The sequence below is a fragment of the Hemitrygon akajei genome, chromosome 21 (genome assembly GCF_048418815.1).
Source record: "Hemitrygon akajei chromosome 21, sHemAka1.3, whole genome shotgun sequence".
In the NCBI taxonomy this organism is placed as follows: domain Eukaryota; kingdom Metazoa; phylum Chordata; class Chondrichthyes; order Myliobatiformes; family Dasyatidae; genus Hemitrygon; species Hemitrygon akajei.
This window is the reverse complement of record NC_133144.1, coordinates 3,378,582-3,393,390: the sequence shown is the minus strand read 5'-3', so window position 1 is coordinate 3,393,390 and position 14,809 is coordinate 3,378,582. Positions and strand designations below refer to the sequence as shown.

The 14,809-nt window shown below is 47.7% G+C and overlaps 2 protein-coding genes across 3 annotated transcripts in view; both read left to right on the top strand.

Annotated features, from left to right (window-relative positions):
* The first annotated feature begins 7,995 nt into the window (after positions 1–7,995).
* The window catches only part of mtmr10 (myotubularin related protein 10), a 90,584-nt gene continuing 83,770 nt past the window's right edge, over positions 7,996–14,809 (top strand). The window contains exons 1-2 of one of the 2 annotated variants that reach the window (XM_073024739.1): positions 7,996–8,112; positions 8,203–8,260. In XM_073024739.1, the coding sequence (XP_072880840.1) occupies positions 8,065–8,112; positions 8,203–8,260 (106 nt within the window). In that variant the 5' untranslated portion in view covers positions 7,996–8,064. Of the gene's footprint in view, positions 8,261–14,809 lie in introns of both variants that reach the window. The other variant, XM_073024738.1, reaches the window with a different exon arrangement.
* Positions 11,019–13,439, top strand: LOC140714505 (uncharacterized). Its single transcript, XM_073025799.1, has 4 exons — positions 11,019–11,075; positions 11,334–11,366; positions 11,970–12,269; positions 12,365–13,439. The coding sequence occupies exons 1-4, from the start codon at positions 11,019–11,021 to the stop codon at positions 13,247–13,249; spliced, it is 1,275 nt and encodes a 424-aa protein (XP_072881900.1). The 3' UTR covers positions 13,250–13,439.

The window sequence follows — 14,809 nt, the reverse complement described above, 5'->3', positions numbered from 1 at the left end:
ATATGACAAACAACATTGGACCCAGTACAGATCCCTGAGGCACACCACTAGTCACTGGCCTCCAACCTGACAAACAGTTATCCACCACTACTCTCTGGCATCTCCCATCCAGCCACTGTTGAATCCATTTTACTACTTCAATATTAACACCTAACGATTAAACCTTCCTAACTAACCTTCTGTGCGGAACCTCGTCAAAGGCCTTACTGAAGTCCATATAGACAACATCCTTTACCCTCGTCAACTTTCCTCGTAACCTTTTCAAAAAATTCAATAAGATTTGTCAAACATGACCTTCCACACACAAATCCATGTTGACTGTTCCTAATCAGACCCTGTCTATCCAGATAATTATATATACCCTCTCTAAGAATACTTTCCATTAATTTACTCACCACTGACGTCAAACTGACAGGCCTATGATTGCTAGGTTTACTCTTAGAACCCTTTTTAAACAATGGAACCACATGGGCAATACACCAATCCTCCGGCACCATCCCCGTTTCTAATGACATATGAAATATTTCTGTCAGAGCCCCTGCTATTTCTACACTAACCTCCCTCAAGGTCCTAGGGAATATCCTTTCAGGACCTGGAGATTTATCCACTTTTATATTCCTTAAAAGTGCCAGTACTTCTTCCTCTTTAATCGTCATATCCATAACTTCTCTACTTGTTTCCCTTACCTTACACAATTCAATATCCTTCTCCTTAGTGAATACCAAAGAAAAGAAATTGTTCAGAATCTCCTCCATCTCTTTCAGCTCCACACATAGCTCTCCACTCTGATTCTCTAAGGGACCAATTTTATCCCTCACTATCCTTTTGGTATTAATATAACTGTTAAAAAACCTTTGGATTTATTTTCACCTTACTTGCCAAAGTAACCTCATATCTTCTTTTAGCTTTTCTAATTTCTTTCTTAACATTCTTCTTACATTCTTTATATTCCTCGAGCACCTCATTTACTCCATGCTGCCTATATTTATTGTAGATATCTCTCTTTTTCCAAACCATGTTACCAATATCCCTTGAAAACCATGGCTCTCTCAAACTTTTAACCTTTCCTTTCAACCTAACAGGAACATAAAGATTCTGTACCCTCAAAATTTCACTTTTAAATGAGCTGCATTTCTCTATTACATCCTTCCCATAAAACAAATTGTCCCAATCCACTCCTTCTAAATCCTTTCACATCTCCTCAAAGTTAGCCTTTCTCCAATCAAAAATCTCAACCCTGGGTCCAGTCCTATCCTTCTCCATAAATATATTGAAACTAATGGCATTGTGATCACTGGACCCGAAGTGCTCCCCAACACATACCTCCATCTCCTGACCTATTTCATTCCCTAACAGGAGATCCAACACTGCCCCTTCTCTAGTTGGTTCCTCTATGTATTGCTGCAAAAAACTATCCTGCACATATTTTACAAACTCCAAACCATCCATCCCTTTTACAGTATGGGCTTCCCAGTCTATGTGTGGAAAATTAAAATCTCCCACAATCACAACCCTGTGCTTACTACAAATATCTGCTATCTCCTTGCAAATTTGCTCCTCCAATTCTCGCTCCCCATTAGGTGGTCTATAATACACCCCTATAAGTGTTACAACACCTTTTCCATTCCTCAATTCCTTCCAAATAGTCTCCCTAGATGAGCCCTCTAATCTATCCTGCCAGAGCACCGTTGTAATATTTTCTCTGACAAGCAACGCAACACCTCCCCCTCTTGTCCCTCCGATTCTATCACACCTGAAGCAATGAAATCCAGGAATATTTAGTTGCCAATCACACCCCTCCTGCAATCATGTTTCACTAATAGCTACAACATCATATTTCCAGGTATCAATCCATGCTCTAAGCTCATCTACCTTTCTTACAATGCTGCTAACATTAAAATAAATGCATTTAAGAAATTCTCCACCTTTTCCTCTCTGTTTATCTCTAACAGTACGAAGAACTTTACTGTCTTTTTCTTCCTTCTCCCATACACTCTGGTTCCCCTCCCCCCCATATCTAGTATAAATCCACTGGAGCCTCTCTAGCAAACCTACCTGTAAGAATATTTGTCCCCTTCCAGTTCAGATGTAAACCGTCCCGCCGGAACAGTTCCCACCATCCCTAGAAAACTGCCCAATTATCTATAAATCTGAAGCCCTCTCTCCTGCACCATGTCTTCAGCCACGTGTTGATCTGCACTATCTTACTATTTCTAAATCCACCTGCATGTGGCACTGGTAGCAATCCTGAGATTGCTATCCTGGATATCCTGTCCTTTAACTTGGCACCTAGCTCCCTAAACTCACCTTTCAGGACCTCCTCACTCTTCCTACCCATGTCATTGGCCCTACATGGACCATGACATCTGGCTGTTCACCCTCCCTCTTGAGAATACTGAGAACTCGATCCGAGATATCACGGATCCTGGTACCAGGGAGGCAACAGACCATCCGGGTTTCTCGATCTCCTCCACAGAACTTCCTATCTGTCCCCCTAACTATCGAATCCCCTATCACTACTGCTCTCCTCTTTTCCCTCCTTCCCTTCTGAGCTGAGGGTCCAGTCTCGGTACCAGAGACACAACCACTGCAACTTGTCCCTGGTAGGTCATCCCCACCAACAGTATCCAAAACGGTATACTTATTGTTGATGGGAATGGCCACAGGGGTGCTCTGCTCTTCCTGTCTATTCCCCTTCCCTCTCTTGACAGTCACCCAACTACCTGTCTCCTGACTCCTAGGGGTGACTATCTCCCTGAAACTCCTGTCTATTTCTGCCTTTGCCTCCCGAATGATCCGAAGTTCATCCAGCTCCAGCTCCTTAACATGGTTTGTCAGGAGCTGCAGCTGGATGCACCTTTTGCAGGTGTAGTCATCAGGGACAACAGTGCTCGCCCTGACTTCCCACATACTGCAAACGGAGCACTCAACTGCCCTAACTGCTGCCTCCATTACCTACTCCTAAGCTAATTTGATTAATTAAAGGAGCTTACCCGGCCTTACCTCACTTGGATTGAAGCTTGTACTCAGCCTCTGCTCGCTTTTTAAATCCCCCCGCTGATCTCAGAGGCCGACTTTCACGTGCTTGTGCAGTCCTGTCCTGTTCAACCTCACCTCTGCCTGTTCTTGCCGAAGCCTGATTGAGCCAAAGCCGTCCCACTCTGCCTCAGTCCACTCCAATGATGGTCGCTATGACAATGACCGCTGTATATGGCTGTCTTTCTTTTTAAACCTTTGGTGTGCTACACGCGCCTGCGCAGTCTAGCCTCTTTGCCACGATGATGTTGAAGGAATGCCAGTATATTGATCCACAGTCCTGAAATAGTGCACCTGAGTGTAAAGTCTGAGTGTTAGGAGGCCCAGATGAGGATCTTTTTTGCAGCCATGATGGTGCAGAGTGAGCTGCTGTGTCCTGCATGGTGTGGCAGAATCTTTTCTGCACTCAATGCTTCAGTCATACACGTTAATTTACCCAGATACTGTCACTTGTGTTCTAAGCAAATGACAAGGCTATGTTGTTCTCTGCAAATGTATATGTCTGCTCAGTTAGGTTCATAGGAACACAGTTGAATGGAACTGAACCAAGGATTTTCTTCTCGTATGGCCCAACCACTGAACACTCAGCTTATTTCTGTTCAGTCTTCTGAAATGGAATATAATTGAAAGAAATGCAGAAAATATTAGTTTATTTCTCTTGCCAGCAAAGGAAATTATTCTACCTCGTTTACTTCCTTCAGGATGAAATTTAAATGGACAGTATTGGTAATCATATTCACTCATTCTCTCTCTGTGTATCTTACTGAACTTTGTTCAAATGAAGCAGATGACAAGGTGCTGTAACAATGATCGTCTCTAATAACCCAGCATCCTGAAATCCTTAACTCCTTCACACAATGAATTTGTTGTCAGATGCATGGACTGAGATTGCCCTAGTCATTTCCTACAATGTTCAAATTACTTTGTCAAGTTGGTGAGCCAGGCTTACAACACATATGATCTTGTTTTAGCAAGTTTGTGAAATTGAGTAATAATAAAATTGGCTGAATTTTACTCTTATTCTTTATCTCTTATTGAAGCCCCTCCCAATGTAGAATTGGCATTTATCAGGACAGTTGTTTTCCTTGTTTGATATGCTGACCATTTTTGCAGTAAACAGTGCTGCTCTGCTAACTGTCTCGGATGTTATATTAGAAAGCAGACTTGCATATTTGGAACACGCTCGACTTCCTCCAGATGTTTTAAAGTGACCCACAGCCAATAACGAGTGTTTGAAGTGTATTTACCGTTCTCGTGAAAGAAATCCAACAAATGATTTACACACAGTTATTCCCAGAGATAAACTATGCTGGTGATATTGATTAAAGTATTGACTAGGGATAACTACTTTTCAGTGACTGAGGAGGCACAGTGGCACAGCTCATACAGCAACTGCCCCAGTGCCAGAGATCTGGGTTCAATTCCTGACCTGTGTGAAGTTTGCACTTTCTCCCTATAGTCATGTGTGTGTCCTCATGATGCATTGCTTTCCTCCCACACACCAAGACAATTAACCATGAAGTTGCCTCTAGTGAGAATGAGACAGTAATGAGAATTTAACAAACGGGACTAATGTTGGTTAACAGTTAAAACAGACCGGTGTGGACGTCACGTGATGACGTAGGATCGAGACGTGGAAATCCAGCTCTCCCATAAAAAACCAGTAAAATAATGTTTAAATGAAGAAAAGTTAGTAAATACTTTTTAAAAATTACTTATAAACTACTCAGGATTGTCTTAAGATATGTCTCCTAAACAGAAGCAGAAGAAAATTACTACTTTGAAGACAACACAAGTTGGAAAAGAATCAAGGCCGGCAGCCATGAAAGAGCCTCGGGCTCAAGTGCATTTTACCTCCCGCGATACAGAACAGGAAACTGCAGCAACATCAACCGTTTCCAAAAAAAAGAGCAACAGGAATTACGCATGCATGAAGGAAGGGGCATGCGCAAAAACGAGCAACCCAAACTACAAATCCCAGCTATGATCGGAACTGAAAGTGAATATAAGGTGGAATCAGATTCTCTGGATAAATCAGACGAAGATGAAGAGACAAACAAAGAAGAGCAACAGGAAGAGGTTGGAGGTGATATTGGAGACATAAAAAAATCTTTGGTGCAAATAATGCATGAATTAAAAGCATTAAAAGTAATAAAAAATATTAAAAATATGAAGATTATGTTTGATAAAATGATGAAAAGACAGGACAAAATGGACACGAAAATTAAAATCTTGGAAGAAATAATGGGAAACACCATTGATAGAGTGAATAAAATGGAAGATAATATTTCTGCCTGGACATCAGAAAGAAAACGGTTGTTGGAAAAAGTGGATGTACTTGAAAATTTTAACAGACGAAATAATATTAAGATTGTTGGACTTAAAGAAGGTATAGAGGGAGAGGATCCAATAAATTTTCTTCAAAAATGGATTCCAGAAATTTTGGAAATGGAAGAAGGAACCCAGTTAATTGAAATTGAAAGGTCTCACTGAACCTTAAGATCAAGCCCTCAAGTTGATCAAAACCCACGATCAATCTTGATAAAATGCTTAAGATATCAAGATAAAAAAAAGATCCTGAAGGCGGCTGCCCAACGTGCCAGAAAGAGAAACGGGCCATTGATGATAGAAGGGAAAACAGTTCTTTTCTATCCTGATATAAGTTATGACCTTTTGAAGAGAAAGAAGGAATTTAATCCAGCGAGAAAAGTTTTATGGGAAAAGGGTTATAAATTTATATTGCGCCACCCGGCAACCCTGATAATTTTTTTGGATGACGGAAAAAGAAGATATTTTACTGATTATCGGGATGCGGAAGAATTTGCACAAGAACTCCCAAATATTCGCTAACCACAGCCAAAGATTTAAAAGTGAAAGGGATTAAAGATGAAGACAGGGACAGTGAATGGAGTTGATGGATGTTTAAGGACAGAAGAATATTTAAATATATTCTTAATTATATGATACAGGGGGAGAAAGGTAAAAATCTGAGAAATATTAATCAAAAGTAGAGATATTATTTTTTCTTCTCTTATTATATACTTTTTTGTTACCGGGGAGCTGGGGGAACTTTGGATCGATTGCTATGGGATTCACGTGTGTAATCATGGTGATTGCCATGACCCGCACAACGGAGGGGGGTAATGTTGTGTTTTTTCTTTATTCACAACATTAGTAGGGGGATATTTTGTTATTTTTTTTCTTTATAATCTATTTTTCTTTAATCTTTCTTTCTTTGCCTGGACAATCGGGGGGGGGGGGAAGGGTGAAGACACATAGCAACACAGAGAATTTTAAAAAGATTCCCCAAGGCACTACGAAAGTTGAAAAGTTAGGTATTACTATAGACTGGAGTAACCCCGTTAAAAATAATGACTAATTTACTGAATTTTTAAAGTTTTAATGTTAATGGACTTAATGGACCAGTGAAAAGAAAAAGAATTTTAATATACATTAAGGAAATGAAAATAGATATAGCTTTTAGCTGCATTCCATTTGAAAAAATTACTTATAATTTAAGAGATAAATACGAAATATTTCTGAAAATTTGGCGCCCTTATTTACAAAAGATAGGATTAAATATATAGGTGCTCCAAAGATAAAATTATTGGTTATATGGGAAAGAAATAAATATATATATTAAAGCTATTATGAACTCTGTGGAGCATGTGGGGATCTTCTGATATCCAGGCATTCTTTCTTTCTTTTTTTTTTCTCTTTTTACAGGGATATGTTAGAGGGGGGGGAAGGGTTGATAATTTTTTTTTCCTTCTGTAACCATTTGAAAATTCAATAAAAAAAAATTTATATAAAAAAAACAGAGAGTCTGTCTTCATGTTGTGGACCAAAGTCAGCAGGTCCCCACTTCAGAGAAGTAGCATCAGTTTCAGGCATGGAGAGGGAGTTGAACAGAACTCGTACTGTTACAGAGACGAGACTACTGCCGCTGAGGAACATACACCAGATGCACTTTTGCCTTTGTTGCCACTTCTGCAAAGTTCTCCCAATCTACACAATATATCAGCTGCTGAAACTATAACTCATGCCTTGTTACCTCTGGAATTGACTATGCATTGCTTTGCCCCTGAAAAGCACCTCTAAGCTCCTGCACATCTTGCGACTTTATATCTGAGGACCGTGCATCTCCCCTCTGCTTATTTGGGTGTTTATTTCTATCACCCACACTCAGCCTGCAACTGCTTCTCTTTTCCAGTATATTGGATGAACTCCCTTCTAGGCTCTTTACCCAACCAAACTGCAATTTACCTCAGCTCACACGGTAGGGATTTCCCTACTGCACCAGCGATGCACTGCCATTCAGCTTCAGCAAGGCAATCCCACCCAGCCACTGTCACACCCACTCCCATTCTACACAAAAACCAGAGGCAACCATCCAACACTGAGACCACACACTGCCTTTCAGAGCAACAGGCGCAAAATGCTGAATTTCCCCATCCCCTTGTCCCTCTCTCTGCCTCCACCCCACTGACCTCCCCACCCACCCCCTTCTTGCTCTCTCGGCTCCCCTTCTTCACCCCTCATCTCCTCCTCCCCTCCACCACCCCTCTTACAATCCTCCCTATTCCCCTCCCCATCCCCTCCCCTACACCCCTGCCCACCCTCCCCTCTCCCCCTTACCCTCCTCCCTATTCCCCTCCCATCCCCTACCCTAAACCTCTCTCCCCCACCCTCCCCACCCTTTCCCTCTCCTTCCCACCCCCTGCCCCTTCTTGCTCTCTCACCTCCTTCACCCCTATCTCCCCCTTCCTCTACCCAGCCCCTCCTCCCTACCCCCTGCCCAGCCACCCCTCTCCTACCCCCTCCCAGCCCCATCCTCCACACCCCTCTCCCCTAACCCCATCCTCTACCCCCGATCCTCCAAACAGCCTAACTGCATCTCCTCCTCACCCCGATCCTCCCCTACCCCTCTGCTACCCCCCTCCCCCACCATCTATCCAGCACCTCCCTCGGTCCCCGCCCCGGCCTTGGTCCCTCCCAGAGCCGCTCGGGAGGTTCCGAGCGACCGCGATGAAGAGCTCGAAGCCGAGCTTCAGGAGCTACCTGCCCGCGGAGGAGGTGAGGACTGCGCCAGAGTCCGCTGGAAAGCGGGGCCTGTGGTCCGACGCTGCGGCCTGTTCCGCCTCTAACTGCTGTTTCTTCCCACAGAACTCCTGCGCAGGCCGGGCCGAGGAGAGCCGGGCGAACGAGGCCGCGCTGTTGCCGGGTAAGTCTCTACTCTGTGTCGGGGCCTTGTCGCGGGTCCCTGGGAGAGGCACCAATTCCAGCCCGCAGCTCGGACTGGACGCCAGGCCTAGAATAGTGATGAGGTGCAGATGAATGAGGGAGAGGGTAGGGTCGGTGAGGTGGAGGGCTCACCTGTCGGGGGCACTACCGCAATACGTCATCCGCATCTCTCTACCCTGTCCTCCTTCCTCTTCTCCTGACACCCTCCTTGCTTTCGCCCCTCTCGTCCCCGCCTGCCCCCTTCGGCTCCACCCCTCGCCCCCCTCACTCATTCGTCGACTGCTTGTGTTCCCCCTCTCCTCCTCGACTCGTCCAGTTCTGGTCGCCTCACTATAGGAAGGATGTGGAAGCATTGGAAAGGGTACAGAGGAGATTTACCAGGATGCTGCCTGGTTTAGAGTGTATGGATTATGATCAGAGATTAAGGGAGCTAGGGCTTTACTCTTTGGAGAGAAGGAGGAATGAGAGAAAACATGAGAGGTGTACAAGATATTAAGAGGAATAGATCGAGTGGACAGCCAGCGCCTTTTCTCCAGGGCACCACTGCTCAGTACAAGAGGACATGGCTTTAAGGTAAGGGGTGGAAAGTTCAAGGGGGATATTAGAGGAAGGTTTTTTACTCAGAGAGTGGTTGGTGCTCTCTAGGAACGCACTGCCTAGTCTGTGGTGGAGGCAGATAGGCTAGTGTAATTTAAGAGACTACTAGACAGGTATATGGAGGAATTTAAAGTGGAGGATTATATGGGAGGCAGGGTTTAAGGGTCGGCACAGCATTGTGGGCCGAAGGGCCTGTACTGTGCTGTATTGTTCTATGTTCGTCCCTCTCCCCACCCACTGCACTCGTCCATCTCCCCTCCAACCACCACTCGTCCCTCTCCCCTACCCACTCGCCCCTCTTCCCCTCTATTCCCCCACTTCACTCATCATTCTCCCCCTCCCCCACCACGTTCCACTCCCCCAACCACTCGTCCCTCTCTGCCATCCACTTCCCCTCCCCTCACCACTGCCCCTGAATAGCCCCTCCACAACCCCCTGAATAACCCCTCCTCACATACCACTGCACAACCACTCCCCATACAGCCCCATAGAGCATTTCCCCACACCCCCTGAACGGCATCAGCCCCACACACCCCTGAACAACGTCTCCCCCCCCACACCCTGAACAACCACTCCCCCACACCCCCTGAACAACATCTCCCCCCACAACCCTGAACAACCTCTCCCCCACACACCCTGAACAACCTCTCCTCCACACACCCCTGAACAACCTCTCCCCCCACAACCTGAACAACCATTCCCCCCCACAATCTGAACAACCACTCCCCCCCACACCCTGAACAATGTCTCCCCCACACCCTGAACAACGTCTCCCCCACACACCCCTGAACAACGTCTCCCCCACACACCCCTGAACAACTACTCCCCCCACACCCTGAACAACCACTCCCCCCACACCCTGAACAACCTCTCCCCCACACACCTCCTGAACACCGTCTCCCCAACACCCCTGAACAACTCCTCCCCATCCCCCTGAACAACCTCTCCTCACCCCGAGAACAACCCCTCTCCACACCCCAAAAATCCCATCCCCATACACCCCTGAATAACTCCTCCCCATCCCCCTGAACAACCTTTCCCCACATCCCCATGAACATACCCTCCCCATACCGCTGACAAGCCCTCAGAACCTGCTGATGAAAACCCTCCACAGCCCCTGAACAACCGCTCCCCCACCTCCCCTGAACAACCCCTTCCCCATCCCCCAAACAAGCCCCTCCAACCCCCTGAACAAGCCCCCACACCCGGACAAGCCCTCCCCACACCCCCGAACAAGCCCCCCCCCATCCCCTTGAACAACCCTTTCCCACCCCTCCCAAAAAAGCACTCCCCACCCCCCTGACTGAGCCCCCCCAATCCTTGAACAACCCTTTCTCACCCCCCTCAAACAAGCCCTCTGTATCCCCTAACCAAGATGCTGTTGAACTGCATAGTTCCTCTTGCAGGTTGTTTATGTTGCAAACTTCAGCATCTGCGGTCCAGTCTGCAATATCAACTTCCTACCATGTTTTTGGTGAAGACACTGGTCTCAACACCAACTTACAAATTCTTCTTTATGAAGCAGAAGTTTATAGATTTGGTTTCATTTCTGTACACGATATGATTGTACACGAACTCAAAGCAGGAAACAGACAAAACTCAGGCAAGAGGTTTCCTAAGTAAAGGCCTTAATCCCAGAGGCTGGACTGTGACCTGTGCAAAACTGTGAACGATGAGACTTTGACCAGCTCCACCAGCCATAATTCATAACTCTGTGTCTGAACGGTCCACGGAGCTCTATGCAGCAGTGCTACATCTTTCAAACCAAAAGGCAGACAAGGAAAAGAACAATACACAAAAGGCAGTTCAAAATGGTGTGCTGTACCAGATAGTCAGCCATTAAAAAACAGCAACAATCCCACTTCAATGAAATGAGTGAATTTACAAAAAGCAATAAACCAAATTAAAGTCACACCCTCTCCCACGAAAAGGTTTCTCTAAAACTGGTTGATGATTGCACAGGTCTCTTGTAGTAGTAGTCTGAGCATGCTAATCGAGTACAGTGTTCTCCTAAGGCTTGTCTACTGGTGGGTCCTCGGGTGTCTGTAGAGGCTGATCTAGGATCCAAATATTTTGGTGCAATGAGGCCAAGAGAAAATGGATTCCTTTAATGGAGAACACCTGTGTGCAACTTTTTGAACATGGGGAACTTGATGCATGGGTATCAGTCCTTAACAAGTTGGAGTCAGAGCCCAGTGGTATGGAGCGCAAGACAACTTTGGATCTTTCAAGCTGCAGACTTCTCTTGTGATGTGTCATCATCTCTGCAGCAGCTCCAACGCTGAGGTCTTGGTTGAATTGCTGTCTTCCCATTGACCTCACCAGCATGGGTGACCTATCAGGAGATAAGCCCCAAAGGGCATGTTCTCTAGATCTCAGAAACTTACAATCCTCGCCACCACAACAAAGTGAAATCCTCGGAGGGGCAAGTCTCTTCAACCCTCTGAAAAGACCAGATTGGAACAGAAACCCACCATCTGGCAAATCCGGTCACCCAGTTACTCCACACACAACTCCCGACTGTCTGGCAAATCAGATGACCCGGTTACTCTCCACACAACTCCCCACCGTCTGGCAAATCAGCTCTCCCAGTCACTCCCCACCATCTGGCAAATCCTGTCACCCAGTTACTCCCCATAAAACTCCTCACCGTCTAGCAAATCAGGTCACCTAGTCTCTACTCACCCAGTCACTCCCCACCTTTTGGCAAATCAGGTCACCCAGTCAATACCCACACAACTCCCCCACCATCTGGCAAATCAGGTCACCCAGTCACTACTCACACAACTTCCCCCACCGTCTGGCAAATCAGGTCACCCAGTCACTACCCACCGTCTGGCAAATCAGATGACCCGGTTACTCTCCACACAACTCCCCACCGTCTGGCAAATCAGCTCTCCCAGTCACTCCCCACCATCTGGCAAATCCTGTCACCCACTCACTCCCCATAAAACTCCTCACCGTCTAGCAAATCAGGTCACCTAGTCTCTACCACAAACTCCCCCAATCCCTGGCAAATCAGGTCACCCAGTCACTCCCCACCGTGTGGCAAATCAGGTCACTCAGTCACTCCCCATGATCTGGCAAATCAGGTCACCCAGTCACTCCCACACAACTCCCCACCGTCTGGCATATCAAGTCACCCAGTCACTACCACACAACTCCCCACCGTCTCGCAAATCAGACCTCCCATTCACTCCCCACTTTCTGTCAAATCAGGTCACCCAGTCAGTCCCGACCTTCTAGCAAATCAGGTCAACCGGTCACTACCTCACAACTTCCCACCGTCTGGCAAATTGGCTCAACCGGTCACTACTACACAACTTCCACCATCTGGCAAATCGGCTCACCCAGTCACTGCCACACAACTCCCCACCGTCTGGCAAATCAAGGTCACCCACTCACTCCCCATAAAACTCCTCACCGTCTAGCAAATCAGGTCACCCAGTCACTACCCACACAACTCCCCCAATCCCTGGCAAATCAGGTCACCCAGTCACTCCCCACCGTGTGGCAAATCAGGTCACTCAGTCACTACCCACACAACTCCCCCACCATCTGGCAAATCAGGTCACCCAGTCACTACTCACACAACTTCCCCCACCGTCTGGCAAATCAGGTCACCCAGTCACTACCCACCGTCTGGCAAATCAGATCACCCAGTCACTCTCCACACAACTCCCCCAATCCCTGGCAAATCAGGTCACCCAGTCACTACCTCACAACTCCCCCAATCCCTGGCAAATCAGGTCACCCAGTCACTGCCCACACAACTCCCCCAATCCCTGGCAAATCAGGTCACCCGGTCACTACCTCACAACTTCCCACCGTCTGGCAAATCAGGTCACCCAGTCACTACCCACCGTCTGGCAAATCAGATCACCCAATCACTCTCCACACAACTCCCCACCGTCTTGCAAATCAGATCTCCCATTCACTCCCCACTGTCTGTCAAATCAGGTCACCCAGTCACTACCCACACAACTCCCCCAATCCCTGGCAAATCAGGTCACCCAGTAACTGCCCACACAACTCCCCCAATCCCTGGCAAATCAGGTCACCCAGTCAGTCCCAACCGTCTAGCAAATCAGGTCACCCGGTCACTACCTCACAACTTCCCACCGTCTGGCAAATTGGCTCAACCGGTCACTACTACACAACTTCCCACCGTCTGGCAAATCGGCTAAACCAGTCATTCCCAACGATCTGGCAAATCAGGTCACACAGTCACTCCCACACAACTCCCCACCGTCTGGCATATCAAGTCACCCAGTCACTACCACACAACTCCCCACCATCTTGCAAATCAGATCTCCCATTCACTCCCCACCGTCTGGCAAATCAGGTCACCCAGTCAGTCCCGACCGTCTAGCAAATCAGGTCACCCAGTCACTACCACACAACTGCTCACCGTCTGGAAAGTCAGGTAACTCAGTCACTCCCCATCATCTGGCAAATCAGGTCACCCAGTCACTGCCCACACAACTCCCCACCGTCTGGCAAATCAGGTCACCCAGTCAGTCCCGACCGTCTAGCAAATCAGGTCACCCGGTCACTACCTCACAACTTTCCACCGTCTGGCAAATCGGCTCACCCAGTCACTCCCACACAACTCCCCACCGTCTGGCATATCAAGTCACCCAGTCACTACCACACAACTCCCCACCATCTTGCAAATCAGATCTCCCATTCACTCCCCACCGTCTGGCAAATCAGGTCACCCATTCAGTCCCGACCGTCTAGCAAATCAGGTCACCCAGTCACTACCACACAACTGCTCACCGTCTGGAAAGTCAGGTAACTCAGTCACTCCCCATCATCTGGCAAATCCGGTCACCCAGTCACTACCCACACAACTCCCCACCGTCTGGCAAATCAGGTCACCCAGTCAGACCCGACCGTCTAGCAAATCAGGTCACCCGGTCACTACCTCACAACTTTCCACCGTCTGGCAAATCGGCTCAACCAGTCACTCCCACACAACTCCCCACCGTCTGGCATATCAAGTCACCCAGTCACTACCACACAACTCCCCACCGTCTCGCAAATCAGATCTCCCATTCACTCCCCACCATCTGGCAAATCAGGTCACCCAGTCACTGCCCACACAACTCCCCCAATCCCTGGCAAATCAGGTCACCCAGTCACTACCCACACAACTCCCACACCGTCTGGCAAATCAGGTCACCCAGTCACTCATCACCGTCTGGCAAATCAGATCGCCCAGTCACTACCACATAATTGCTCACCGTCTAGCAAATCCGGTCACCCAGTCACTACCCACACAACTCCCCACCGTCTGGCAAATCAGGTCACCCAGTCAGTCCCGACCGTCTAGCAAATCAGGTCAGCCGGTCACTACCTCACAACTTTCCACCGTCCGGCAAATCGGCTCACCCAGTCACTCCCACACAGCTCCCCACCGTCTGGCATATCAAGTCACCCAGTCACTACCACACAACTCCCCACCATCTCGCAAATCAGATCTCCCATTCACTCCCCACCATCTGGCAAATCAGGTCACCCAGTCACTACCACACAACTCCCCACCGTCTCGCAAATCAGATCTCCCATTCACTCCCCACCATCTGGCAAATCAGGTCACCCAGTCACTGCCCACACAACTCCCCCAATCCCTGGCAAATCAGGTCACCCAGTCACTGCCCACACAACTCCCCCAATCCCTGGCAAATCAGGTCACCCAGTCACTACACACACAACTCCCCCAATCCCTGGCAAATCAGGTCACCCAGTCAGTCCCGACCGTCTAGCAAATCAGGTCACCCGGTCACTACCTCACAACTTCCCACCGTCTGGCAAATTGGCTCAACCGGTCACTACTACACATCTTCCCACCGTCTGGCAAATCGGCTGAACCAGTCATTCCCAACGATCTGGCAAATCAGGTCACCCAGTCACTCCCACACAACTC